This window comes from Carassius gibelio, chromosome A1, assembly GCF_023724105.1.
Source record: "Carassius gibelio isolate Cgi1373 ecotype wild population from Czech Republic chromosome A1, carGib1.2-hapl.c, whole genome shotgun sequence".
Classification (NCBI taxonomy): Eukaryota; Metazoa; Chordata; class Actinopteri; order Cypriniformes; family Cyprinidae; genus Carassius; species Carassius gibelio.
The window spans coordinates 16,048,959-16,063,621 of NC_068371.1; the positions used below are offsets into that span (position 1 = coordinate 16,048,959).

General features: G+C 36.6%; 1 protein-coding gene across 1 annotated transcript; it reads left to right on the forward strand.

Moving 5' to 3' along the window:
* Positions 1-334: 334 nt before the first annotated feature.
* On the forward strand, positions 335-14,297 carry LOC128015104 (uncharacterized). The gene is made up of 2 exons (XM_052598800.1): positions 335-400; positions 11,149-14,297. The coding sequence occupies exon 2, from the start codon at positions 11,470-11,472 to the stop codon at positions 12,430-12,432; it is 963 nt and encodes a 320-aa protein (XP_052454760.1). The 5' UTR covers positions 335-400; positions 11,149-11,469; the 3' UTR covers positions 12,433-14,297.
* Positions 14,298-14,663: the final 366 nt, after the last annotated feature.

Consider the following 14,663-nt stretch of genomic DNA (forward strand, 5'->3'; position numbering starts at 1 on the left):
ACAAACAATATGCTGGAATGAATAGAAAAGAAAATACTAATTTTGGTGTGGATAAAGCACGTGAAACAAGGAACACAACCAAATCAAGTAAAAACACTGATATTTGCTCCTGAATCACTCAGTCTCTCTGATCAGTGTCTGCAGTTTCTGTCATTATATTTGTGTTTTTCCCATCAGTTTTGGCACAGAAGAATGACAGATTATTTTTTTTTTTCCTCCAGTGTTTTTGTGAATCTGCACCTGCTGCTTTTGGCTTCAGCCTGCTGGGAAACCAACCCATTAGAGCTCAGTTACATACAAGCATGCTGGGCGTTTCCAGTCATTAGTGGCCGATATCCATTACTTCCACAAGTCTCCGTCTGAACACGGTTATCTGCCTCGTCCCAACATCAATAGCGAGGTAAGTTTAACTCAAATGACGCATGAAAAGTATGTATTTGTTTGAGGACGCAGTGAGCTGCTGACATAGACAGCATCCTAACTGATGTTTGACCTCATAAATAACACTACATAGACAGCAACTCTGTACACTACACAAATGCTTGATGTTATATTATTTTTTGCAGTACATTATAACATTGTTGTTGTGTATGTGTGTGTGTGTGTGTGTGTGTATAGGACTGCCTTCACCATTATTATATAATTTAATATTATTTAGCAATTGCAAAATTAGGTAACATAGACATATTGTTTAACAAAGAATGTGATATATCATTTTTAGATAAATATTTAAGAAGTACATATAAATTATATTAATATTGTTACAAATACATTTTAATTTAATTTTGTATTGTTTTGCTTCACGTAATATATATATATATATATATATATATATATATATATATATATATATATATATATTAAACCATCACCATGAAAAATGTTATCATTTTGGCCTAAATGAGGTAAAGTGGCAAAATGTTACTATATACCTTTTAAACTGTATTTATGTCAAGAGGATGATGCCCTAAAATACTGTCTAGGCAGTCAGCTAACTAGAGTTTATACAGAGCTGTTACAGTGTGTGGCATTTTAATGTTCTGTTGTTTTTTTTTTTTTAGTTGCTATCGCTTTTTGTCAACACCAACTGTCAAATACAACTGTGTCGCCACTTCCCCTGTTCCCACGTTTCTTTGCATGCATTGAGGAGAAATTGGACGGGCCCCAGGATCAAGTGCGTGTGAATTGCCCTCTTTTACTCTTTTGACTTTACACACAAGACCCTATTAACTCTAAACAATCAGTCGACGCATTTCCCGAGCGCTGTGGCTTCCTGTATGGCAGCGAGCAGATGAAGGACATGGAGAGGTTAAATGATACAAGACCTTCTCCTGCTGCTGGAAAACACACACATGCTAGCAAGAAAGACACAACCCTTAAAACATGACAGAAACACACCAGTTCAACTCACCCATGCCAACATAGAGTGTGTTTAAACTTTTGAGGAAAATGGTATTGCTCAGATGTTGATCTTTTCATAGCTCCCGAAAGAATTCTCAGTGCTTGTATCAAATTATTCTCCTACAGTTCCCCCCCCAAAAAACAAAATTATATATATATATATATATATATATATATATATATATATATATATATATATATATATATATATTGCATAGTAATAGCTGAGCACAGACTTTTTGATGAGAAATGTTGGGAGTTCATGCTAAAATCTGAAATCGGTTTTGTTTCAAAGCTGATACACTGTTGAGATCTCTTCTGAAACTGAGAAGACACACACACGCACACACACCATAACCCTAAACTTGACAGAAAAGATTCTGGTAACTTTCTGCCATGGCATTATACAATTAACAAAATTATAAACGCAACAGTGTTGTTTTCGCCCCCATTTTTCATGAACTGAACTCAAAGACCTAAACCTTTTGTTTGTACACAAACAAGGCCTATTTCTCTCAAACATTGTTCACAAATCTGTCTAAATCTGTGTAAGTGAGCACTTCTCCTTTCCTGAGATAATCCATCCACCTCACAGGTGTGGCATCTCAAGAAGCTTATTTGACAGCATGATTATTGCACATGTGTGCCTTAGGCTATAGCCACAATAAAAGGCCACTCTAAAATGTGCAGTTTTAATGTATTGGGGGGGGGGGGTCGAAAAACCAGTCAGTATCTGGTATGAACACCATTTTGCCGCGTTTCCACCGAAATTACCCGGAACATTTTTACCAGGAACTTTTTTTCCCAGGAACTTTTTTCCCCCCAGACCTGTTGCTTTCTGCGTTTCCACCGCGGTGTAAAGTACCGGGTAGATTAGGCAAATAGACTGGTGACGTAGGTCTGCGCGCGTTTCTCAATACAAAGTACTGCTGATTTGTTTGTTTTTTTAAAGTACGCTGATTTTGGACGTGCATCCTCGGTAGTTAGTTCAGACTTTGTGCATTCGACTCAGGAGTGTGATGTCCGCGACGACGCAAGTCCGGTAAATCTATAAACAGCAGCGTACTTGATAACTTCAGTCAGCTCGTCTTGGCTACTGCAATTTTCCTATTTACAATAAAACGAAATGGGATATAAAATACCACTGCCTCCTTTGGTTTTCATTTAAGCATAATAACAGCTGCAGAAATGTACTTAGTTCAGGGATATGTGTAACGTTATATACAGCCATTACAATGAAACGAAATATTATATAAATTTGCCTTTTTTATTTTCATTTTAACATATAGATAAATTGAATACAGACCAAAGAAAACCTGTTAGATTTACCCCGCAGCTGAATTATATGTTATGTTTAACCACTAAAGACACATCAGAGCCAGCGGCACATATCAGAAGGTCTAGCCGATTTGAGGCTGCATCTCGGCGGATACATGAGGACTGAGCTCTCGCTGATCGAGTGGAGCTCACCGTCGCAGAGATCGGCGAAACACATTTTTTAAATAGGCACGGTCTTTATAAATAAACCATAGATTTGCGTTTTAAACAACTACATTCTCGCCTGAAATACTTTTAAAATTACATTTCATGACACAATAACAGTAATATTTGAAAATGATCCAAATAAATGGTGGTTGAACTCAACCAATGCTGCGTGAACTCAGATGGCTTTGGCTACTGTTATTTTCCCCTCAGTATATTTACAATAAAACGAAATAGGATATAAAATACCACTGCCTCCTTTCGTTTTCATTTAAACATAATAACAGCTGCAGAAATGTACTTAGTTCAGGGATATGTGTAACGTTATATACATCCATTACAATGAAACGAAATATTATATAGACTTGCCTTTTTTATTTTCATTTTAACATATAGATAAATTGAATACAGACCAAAGAAAACCTGTTAGATTTACCCCGCAGCTGAATTATATGTTATGTTTAACCACTAAAGACACATCAGAGCCAGCGGCACATATCAGAAGGTCTATCCAAGGTGAGGCTGCCTCTGGGCGGATAGATGATCACTGAGCTCTCCCTGATCGTGTGGAGCTCACCGTCTCAGAGATCGGCGAAACACATTTTTAAATAGGCGCTGTCTTTATAAATAAACAACAGATTTGAGTTTTAAACAACTACATTCTCGCCTGAAATACTTTTAAAATTACATTTCATGACACAATAACAGTAATATTTTGAAAATGTTGATCCGAATAAATGGTGGTTGAACTCAACCAATGCTGCGTCAACTCAACCAATCAGGATGTTTAGCGCCAAAGTCCCGCCCCCGAAAGTTCCTGAACTTTAAAAAAGTACCACCTCGCCAGCAGGGACTTTAGCCGCGTTTCCACCGCAGGAACTTTACCCAGGAACTAGGGACTTGGTCCGGTACTTGGTGTGTTTCCACCGCAGGAACCAGGAACTAAATAAAAGTTCCGGGTAAAAAAATGCCCCCCAGAAAGTCCCTGCTGGCGAGGTGGTACTTTTTTAAAGTTCAGGAACTTTCGGGGGCGGGACTTTGGCGCTAAACATCCTGATTGGTTGAGTTGACGCAGCATTGGTTGAGTTCAACCACCATTTATTCGGATCAACATTTTCAAAATATTACTGTTATTGTGTCATGAAATGTAATTTTAAAAGTATTTCAGGCGAGAATGTAGTTGTTTAAAACTCAAATCTGTTGTTTATTTATAAAGACAGCGCCTATTTAAAAATGTGTTTCGCCGATCTCTGAGACGGTGAGCTCCACACGATCAGGGAGAGCTCAGTGATCATCTATCCGCCCAGAGGCAGCCTCACCTTGGATAGACCTTCTGATATGTGCCGCTGGCTCTGATGTGTCTTTAGTGGTTAAACATAACATATAATTCAGCTGCGGGGTAAATCTAACAGGTTTTCTTTGGTCTGTATTCAATTTATCTATATGTTAAAATGAAAATAAAAAAGGCAAGTCTATATAATATTTCGTTTCATTGTAATGGATGTATATAACGTTACACATATCCCTGAACTAAGTACATTTCTGCAGCTGTTATTATGTTTAAATGAAAACGAAAGGAGGCAGTGGTATTTTATATCCTATTTCGTTTTATTGTAAATATACTGAGGGGAAAATAACAGTAGCCAAAGCCATCTGAGTTCACGCAGCATTGGTTGAGTTCAACCACCATTTATTTGGATCATTTTCAAATATTACTGTTATTGTGTCATGAAATGTAATTTTAAAAGTATTTCAGGCGAGAATGTAGTTGTTTAAAACGCAAATCTATGGTTTATTTATAAAGACCGTGCCTATTTAAAAAATGTGTTTCGCCGATCTCTGCGACGGTGAGCTCCACTCGATCAGCGAGAGCTCAGTCCTCATGTATCCGCCGAGATGCAGCCTCAAATCGGCTAGACCTTCTGATATGTGCCGCTGGCTCTGATGTGTCTTTAGTGGTTAAACATAACATATAATTCAGCTGCGGGGTAAATCTAACAGGTTTTCTTTGGTCTGTATTCAATTTATCTATATGTTAAAATGAAAATAAAAAAGGCAAATTTATATAATATTTCGTTTCATTGTAATGGCTGTATATAACGTTACACATATCCCTGAACTAAGTACATTTCTGCAGCTGTTATTATGCTTAAATGAAAACCAAAGGAGGCAGTGGTATTTTATATCCCATTTCGTTTTATTGTAAATAGGAAAATTGCAGTAGCCAAGACGAGCTGACTGAAGTTATCAAGTACGCTGCTGTTTATAGATTTACCGGACTTGCGTCGTCGCGGACATCACACTCCTGAGTCGAATGCACAAAGTCTGAACTAACTACCGAGGATGCACGTCCAAAATCAGCGTACTTTAAAAAAACAAACAAATCAGCAGTACTTTGTATTGAGAAACGCGCGCAGACCTACGTCACCAGTCTATTTGCCTAATCTACCCGGTACTTTACACCGCGGTGGAAACGCAGAAAGCAACAGGTCTGGGGGGAAAAAAGTTCCTGGGAAAAAAAGTTCCTGGTAAAAATGTTCCGGGTAATTTCGGTGGAAACGCGGCATTTCTGGGGGGCATTTTTTTACCCGGAACTTTTATTTAGTTCCTGGTTCCTGCGGTGGAAACACACCAAGTACCGGACCAAGTCCCTAGTTCCTGGGTAAAGTTCCTGCGGTGGAAACGCGGCTTTTGCCTCACGCAGTGCAACACATCTCATTCACATAGAGTTGATCAGGTGAGCAGGGCTTGACCGTACCCGCCAGTAGTGGGTGTTGTTAATGCGCAAAACGGCAATCTCATTGGCTGGCGCTCAGCTATTATCGTCCCTGTTTTGATTTCAGCAAATCAGTTCAACGAATGCACAAAACCTGATTAATATTCATGAAGCCAGCAACTCATTAATCGTTAGTAATGCTTATTGTGTTTCATAGTTCTTATTATTTGAATTCGTATCATTATTATCCTATCAGTATTTTTGTTAGTTTTTCCCCAATTATTATTATTTATTTTTTACAGAAACACTGAATGACAGAAAAAAAAAAAACATCTCTCAAGTTAAAATGTTCAGTAAAAATGACTACTATGCATTCAAACTTGGTTATCAAATTTATTTCTAATTACTTAAATTATATTAAATGATTCTTGATTATTATAAAGCTTGACTGACTGATATATTTATCAGTCTGGCAAGTAAACTAAAATATTTTCTAGCCAATGGCGATTCAATTGCCAAGGTCTCCGTAGAGGGTTGCAACCTAACCAGTAGTCATTTAGTCAGTAGTCAAGTAGTCAATTAGCTTTCATAAGGTTGTATGTAAAGCTCCTTTTTTAAATAAAACCATGTATGAAGACAAAGACATAAAAAAGTAGCTTCTTATTGCATAATAAAAGTGATGCATGGATGTAGAAGATTAATAAAAAAGATAAAAAACTAAACCACAAAAAAAAAAAAAAAAAAAAAAAACCTTTAGCATTAGAAACACGGTCTGTGTTTCTAATGCTAAAGTTTTTTTTTTTTTTTTTTTTTTTTTTTTGTGGTTTAGTTTTTTATCTTTTTTATTAGATAAAGACATACTTTTTTATGTCTTTATCTTCATACATGGTTTTATTTAAAAAAGGAGCTTTACATACAACCTTATGAAAGCTTATGATAATGACCTGTATTGTTATACATTTATGTAGTATTGATTTGGGTGTGTACAGTGGTTTTACATTTAAAAGGGTTGTAAATCTAGTTCAAGTAAATATTAGCACGTCATATTCAACTTTTATTAGGTAATTACACAACAACAAAAATGTGGCTAGTAAAAATGCTGTGTGGCTAGTAACTTTGGAAAACCACTAGCCACATTGGCTAGTGAACCAAAAAGTTAATGTCAAGCTCTGCCGGTGAGTATGCTGGCCATGCAAAAACTGGGTTGTTTTTAGCTTCCAGGAATTGTGAACAGATCCTTGCAACATGGGGCCGTGCATTATCATGCTGCATCAAGAGGTGGTGGTCGTAGATGAATGACAACAATGGGGCTCAGGATCTCGTCACAGTATCTCTGTGCATTCAAAATGCCATCAATAAAATACACCTGTGTTCATTGTCCATAACATACGCCTGCCCATACCATAACCCCACTGCCACCATGGGCCACTTGATCCACAACGTTGACATCAGTGAACCATTGAAACATTTTTTCAAAAGCATGAAAAAAAGAATTAAAAGCGTCCAGAAAAGAATTCAAAGAAACTCCAGTACTCAAAGGAGTATTTCCATGAGAATCCAGACAAGGTATCCTCTCGCATTTGCTATCCATTTTCCTTTCCTTTGACTCCAATCAGGACAAAAGCTGTTGGTTCTTTTATAATTTATTTATTTTACTGCTTTACACGCTGTCCATCCATTCCGCTGCTGGAAAGTCCACCGCTGTGTTATTTGGAAGCTGTTTGCCATCAGTGAAAGGGAGTGGGCTGCGTGTAAAATGATAAACACAGAGGAGCATTTAGGCCCGGCCAAGCTGGTGGTTGTACCCACAGTGCTTTGTGTTAATTAGGACAAAGCTGGTTTAGTTTTTGGCCGTTGGTTTATTTGCTAACACCATTATAAACGCTTGAGTCTAGATCCCTTGAACCTGTGTCAAGAAGAATGATGTTTGAAGCTTTAAATAACAGGTGTCTTTGATCACCGCTCTGCTGCCAGCAAGGATCCATGTGCATAAAGTTTATAAGCTTTAGCATGAATGCATCGCTGCTCATAATATGGAGGCTTTGAAATGATGATAAACTTTTGCCTCATTTAGTTTTAAATTCACTAATATTTTCCACCCATTACCAACATAAACCTGCAAACAGCTGCCATGTCATGAACTTACTAATATCATGTATTCGAGTGAAGCAAAAGGCCAGGTGTTGCAGGAATTGCTCACTACTCATTACCTTGTAACATTGAGGAAAACACCAAATTTGTGGCATTTAGAGAAATATCTGAGGGAGTTTTTCATTTCCACTGTCTTCCTGCTTTGGAACAACATGTAGGCATGCTGTAAAGAGCATAATATAAAAAAAGTATAAAACTACAATTATAGTTTTGTTAATATTTTAAATTAGATTGATCTACAATCCCGATTCCAAAAAAGTTTGGACACTGTACAAATTGTGAATAAAAACAGAATGATGTGGAAGTTTACAACATAGATGACATATCAAATGACCACAGAACCGTTTTTCTCTTTGCCACAGTCCATTTTAAATGAGCCTTGGCCCAGAGAAAATGCCTGCGCTTCTGGATTATGTTTAGATATGGCTTATTTTTTTACCTATAGAGTTTTAGCCGGCAACAGCGAATGATACGGTGAATTGTGTTCACCGACAATGTTTTCTGGAAGTTTTCCTGAGCCCATGTTGTGACTTCCATTACAGTAGCATTCCTGTATGTAATGCAGTGCCTTTATACATTGTCGTGTATCTTTAGCAGTGGTGGACGAAGTACACAAATCAAGTACTTGTAACTTTATATATGACATGATAATAAGGCCTGAAGTTAGGAAGAACATTAAGGAAAATATAATTATATTTTCATAATGATTTTTTCCTTCTCAAACCTTGTCTATGGTTTAAAAACTACCCTGGCCAAACAGGGTGCATCTCTTCCCACTTTTACCATGTTCTGAACATCCTTTCTTTTCTACCCAGATGTAATCTCTCTCTCTCTCTCTCTCTCTCTCTCTCTCTCTCTCTCTCTCTCTCTCTCTCTATATATATATATATATATATATATATATATATATATATATATATATATAGGTGGTTGAATAAAAATATTTGGACATTATTTATAAAAATTACCTCAACTTAGCACCAACAAGCTTGTTAGCTAACAATATTTACTTATTTTCAGTACGGTTATGAATAAACATTCATGTCTGTCTACTCGTCTAGTTAATCCAAACAATATACATATTTATAACGTTACTGTTGATAAACAATATAAAAACAGACGTCACATAGGACATTTTAATAAAACTGTTAACATTATGGCAGCGGGGAATTTGAACGTGCATGAGTTATTGTATTTAATCTGTGTTATTCAATTCAATTCAAGTTTATTTGTATAGCGCTTTTTACAAAACAAATCGTTACAAAGCAACTTTACAGAAAATTATGTTTCTACAATATTTAGTAGTAGCTAGTAGTTTGTGCACATTTGACAGGATTTTAGAAAAACTAAAAAATAATAATAATAATACAAGACGTAGTCAGCTAGACGATGAACTATCAATATTATTAATTAAGTTATTAGATGATTAAGTCACACATTTAGGAATAATTGTTAGTTCTGTTTGTTCATTCAGGGTTAGCATCATCTGAGGTCCTCTGAGGGTCAGCATCATCTCTTCTCAGGTGTTCTGGATCCAGACTGGAGCTTGTGTAAATCCTAGTTACCACGGGATGTGAATCCCGTGGCAAAACATAGAAACAAAATACAGACATCATTAGCATAGCTGCTGATCCAACAAAGTAAAATTAGTTTAACCCAAGCTAATGAATAAAAATGCACCTTTGATCAGAAGCAACTACACTCACAATTAAAAAGATACATTATTCGAATGCTTGGCGAAAGAGATGTGTACTTAAGTACATTAAGTACATTAAGTTATTTTTTTATTTATTTTTTTTTTACCTAAAATTGATGTGTCTGCACTCGAGCATTTCAGTGGGCTTAAATAGATCACTCTTTACAACGGATTTAGTTCCCAAACAACTGGAAATTTTTACCTAAATATGATTTTCAGTTACAATAATTAATCCAAATATTTCGACATTAATAACTTACTTTTAGCAACATCAGACGCACGCGCGCTCACAAGATCTCCCGGTTCTTACTTCTGGAGACTCGCACTAAACGGTTCATTTGAATCAGTGAGTGGTCGACTCCAGAACAGCTGCAATCGGATCATTCTAATTCCTAAACGAATCGTTTGGTGCAATTCGCGATCCGATTTAAAGGTTTATTTTGAAAAGACTCAGTTCATTCATGATGAATCATACACCGCTTCTGCGTCTCGGAGCATGTGATATATTATAGGGAGTATACGATATGTTTTATGAAATGTAGTGAAGTAAAAAGTACGATTTTATGCTTCGGAATGTAGTGAAGTAAAAGTAAAAGTTACTCAAAATAAAATTACTCAAGTAAAGTACAGATACTTGAAAAATGTACTTAAGTACAGTAACGAAGTAAAGCTACTCCGTTACTGTCCACCACTGATCTTTAGAAATAAATAGTGGACAAACGGAGTCTTTAAATGCCTCAGATGTAGTTATTCGCTGTCAAAGTGACGCCAAAATGAATTGGAGTCAATGGGAATGCTAACGCAAGTGAAGTTCTGCTACAAGATGGCAGCACGCAGCCGACTTCAACTTCCGGTCGACTTCCTTGCCGCCTGGATCAAACCACTACTCAAAAACATTTGCCAGGGCTTAATTTGTGCCGGACCTCCAAAATCCGATCTGGCACCTCATTTAGGCGGATCCCCCTCCTCCAGGGGCGGTGTTTCCTTTTCTGGGACCTCGCAATTTACAAATTAAGCACTGACATTTGCCAACAATTTGTTTTATCGTCGACGTTGTAGATAATGTTGACTAATATTTTCAGCCCTAGTGTATACTAAAGTCAATACATTACAGAGAGTCATGCGCTTTCACATCTCCCAACCACTCAAAATAATCTATTAACAGCATAATAAACCGATTACCTGACTTAACTGTCTGGTACTTCTTGCTCTGACTGATGCCATTATGTGGCATATATACACATAATCAGAGCTGGGTAGTAACGGATTACATGTAATCTGGATTACGTAATCAGATTCCAAATCTCAAGTACTTGTAATTAGAGTAAACTACTTTTTAAAATACTCGTAATCAGACTACAGTTACTTTTTTATGGATTAAATGATTACAATTTATTTACACAATGGTAATAAATTGTTCACAATTCATTGATTCTGGAAGTTTCCATTTTTTAACGTTTATATTTTTTCCTAATAAACCTGCCGCTTATGTACGTTTGTGATTCTTTGAGTATTTCCTGCGGAGAGGGGGGAGGGGTGAATCTTAACTGTCGCCACTTTATGGGTCTTAACTGTCGCCACTTCTTTCGTATGAGACTATAACGGCGAAATAGCTTGCACCTGTCCATTAATTCTAGAAACTCTCCCACAGGAAACAGTAATATTTTTGTGTTTTGATAAAATAATTTTCTGTTTTTTACAGAGGAAGCATGCTTTGCAGTACAGGAGGCGCACAAACCTGGATGAGCCATCTGTGTCAGGAACAAGCTCTTCCAGAGATGTTCAAACTGAAGGACCTTCTGAGCCAAAACAAGCTAAACTGGAGCATACAAATATATGTGTGCATCACACATCACAGTCAAATATGAATTTCTTTATTTTTCAAGATTGTTGTGGAGGATGTACAATCATTTTCAGTTCTTGAACAACCAGCATTTAGGAAGTTGATTGAAACATTAAGTGGAGGGAAAAGGGTCATGAGTAGGAAGACATTTGTTAACAGACTTGAAGCAGGATATGAAGGATGAAGGATGATCTGAAAGCAAAACTTGACACAGTGCAGTCAGTATGTACAACTGCTGATTTATGGTCATCACACAACAGAAGCTATTTTGGAATGACTTGTCACTGGCTTGAGGACAATCTTGAGAGAAGGTCTGTTGCTCTTGTCTGTACACGAATCCGTGGAAGACACACTTATGAAACGGTTGCTGCTAAAATCCAAGAAATTCATGCTTCCTACAACATTGAATACAAAGTTCAGGGCACTGTCACTGATAACGGAAGCAATTTTGTGAAAGCATTCAAAGAGTTCTCATCTGGCAAAGACTGTGAAGTAGTGGAAAGCCATTTTGAGGATTTAGGCAGTATTCTTTGTGAGGAAGAAATGGGAGAATTAAGTTATTTTCTACCACCCCACCAACGGTGTGCTGCTCACACATTGAACTTGATTGCATCAAAAGATCTAGTGGATGCCATCTCCAAGGTTCCTGTACGCAGATTACACAATAGTGCAGTCGCAAAATGTGCAGCATTATGGAGCAAAGCCCATCGCTCTACTGTCGCTGCTGATGCAGTCGAGTCCATTGCAAACATGAAACTTCTTGTTGCTTGTGTGACTCGATGGGACTCTGAATATTCAGCTGTTCAAAAGATAGTGTCACTCACTGATTCGCAGCGTACAGAATTGACAGACTTGTCGAATGTCCCACATCTGATGTCCCATGGAGTAACATATCTCAAAGAATATGTTGATGTGTTGAAACCAGAGGCTACTGCACTTGACATTTTGCAGGGAGAACAAATTTGTTACCTTGGCATTGTGATGCCCACATTGTTAACACTGAAAAGAAAGCTACAGGAGAAGATTTCAAACACACAGTTTTTCTCTGAGATCATTGACACAACTGTAAAGGCAGTTGACTCACGCTTCAAGCTGCTGTTTGATAGTTCCACAATTAAGACTATGGTGGTTGCCAGAAAGTGAACGGGAACATCTACGAGCAAAGCTAATGAATTTTGAGCCGGTGCTTCTTTTGCGTTACAACAGCAACATTTGCACTTCAACTTTCGAATAGAGTATGAAACATACTTAAGGTATAGAAAATATTCTATTGTGTTTCTTGCATCACAGACTGCCAAGGCTTCAGTGGAACATCAAAAAGATACAGTAATTTTACATCTCAGTTGGGCTTTTGATATGCTTCATTTAAAAGCAGGGGACTCAACTTTTTGTTTATATGGCACTTTTAAGCAGCAAGGTCAAGGTCCGTGGCAATGATATTGCTGTAAATATCTTGTACTTTAATATACTTTTTTTTGTAATGTTGCTCTTGTTTGATTTGTTATTCTTTGTTACTTTCATATGCATTTCAGATGTTTTAGGGTGAAATCTTTGACCTAGCAAAGTTATTGCTGGCAATTTCATGTTCTTAAATATATTTTTTGTAATGTTGATTTTTCGTTATTGTTTCTACCTTATGCTCAAGTGTTTTGAGATGAAATGTTTGATTTAGAAAGGTTATTGTTGTGAGATTCATGTTCTTTAGATTCAATGTTGTTATTGTTTGTCTTTTCCTCATTGTTACTATGCGCTATGCAAATGCAATTGCTCTGTGAATTTAGTCTTTTTCAAAATTCATGTTTGCAGTGTAGCTATTGTTTGATGTTTTTCATTGATACTGTAACATACACTTCTAGTGTTTTTTTTTTTTTAGATTAAATATTTTACCTAGCAGTGATATTGCTATGAAAGTAATGTTTTTCAATATTGGCTTTTGTAATGTATCTGTTTTCTAAACTTACTTAATTATAAGTAAATATACTTTAAAATCATAATATGTGATTTTGTTTTATTCAGTGTTACTAGCAAACACTAACAGCAAGGTACATTAGTGTTAGTATTTTGTAAGAATTAACTGTCCATACATTGCACTTGAAAAAGAAGCTATTGTGGCTCTTTTTGGTGAATTAAATACATTTTTTCTTTGTATCTGTCAAAATTAGTACAATATTAGGTACAAGATTAACTGAATATGTGATATCAAATAAGGTTTCGCACAAATGTAATCTAAATGTAATCCAAAAGTAATCAGATTACGTTACCAAAAATGTGTAATCTAAGAGATTATATTACTGATTACAAATTTTGCCTTGTAATCTGTAATCAGTAACTGATTACATTTCAGAAGTAATCTAACCAGCTCTGCGCATAATGCAGCATATATAGAATCTGCAGCTAAAGGCTATCAACTGGTTAATGTGTAGAGGTCACAGAGACATTCATCTGTCTTCCGTGAACCAGTGAACAAAAAGAGAAATGTCAGGGTAAAGGAAAAACCGCCAAATGTTCACATATGGGTTAGTGGTGAGAGAGTGGGAGAGATGGAGGTCAAATATGCAGAATTTCTGCAGGTGCTGAGTGTGTGTGCCCAATTTCTACTATATTCTATTGTCATTAACCTTATTAAGCGTGCTATATCATATTTAATAGGTCTCTAAATGATCAACATCATCAAACATTGCTGTTAAACTATATTGCATACATTCTGTCGTCTGATTGCTAATTTAGACTTTTTAGCAAGTAAAAGTTATTTTAATAGAACTGTACAAACATCCACCTTCAGCTTGTGATCCATGTCTTTTTTCTGTGAAATCATAAAACAAATGAAAACATATGAATGATATTGAAAGTTATATTTCATGTCTAAAAATATGTCTTATTCGGTGACTAAACTCTGGAATAACCTACCTAACAGTTTCCTCGCGTTCCTTGTGTTTTCTAGTTTCTTGTTTCCTGTTTGTTTTGTTCCTGACTGATTTCATGGTTTTTACCCCATGCTTATTTTGGATTACCCAATAAACACATTGCTATTGGATATCTCGTCTCCTGTGTCCTATCGTAACACAATCATCATTGAATTGCATTGCATCATATGTTTTGATCAGTAAACTAAGCATTGGAGTATCATCTTACTAAGACATTATTGGAGCTATAGAGTGATGACTGATAGACCGAAGTACCTGAACACATGGTTGAACAGGAGATCTGCCATTTTCATTGCTGTGTGCAAACCTCGGAGTGTGATCAATCAACAATATTTAGAGAAGTGGCCCACTACCGCAAGTGTAAAGGTGTTACCATGGAGGTAGATCAGTGATGAAATCTACTCCTCAGATGAAGGAGGGAACAGAGACGTTACATTCTGTCGCCACAGT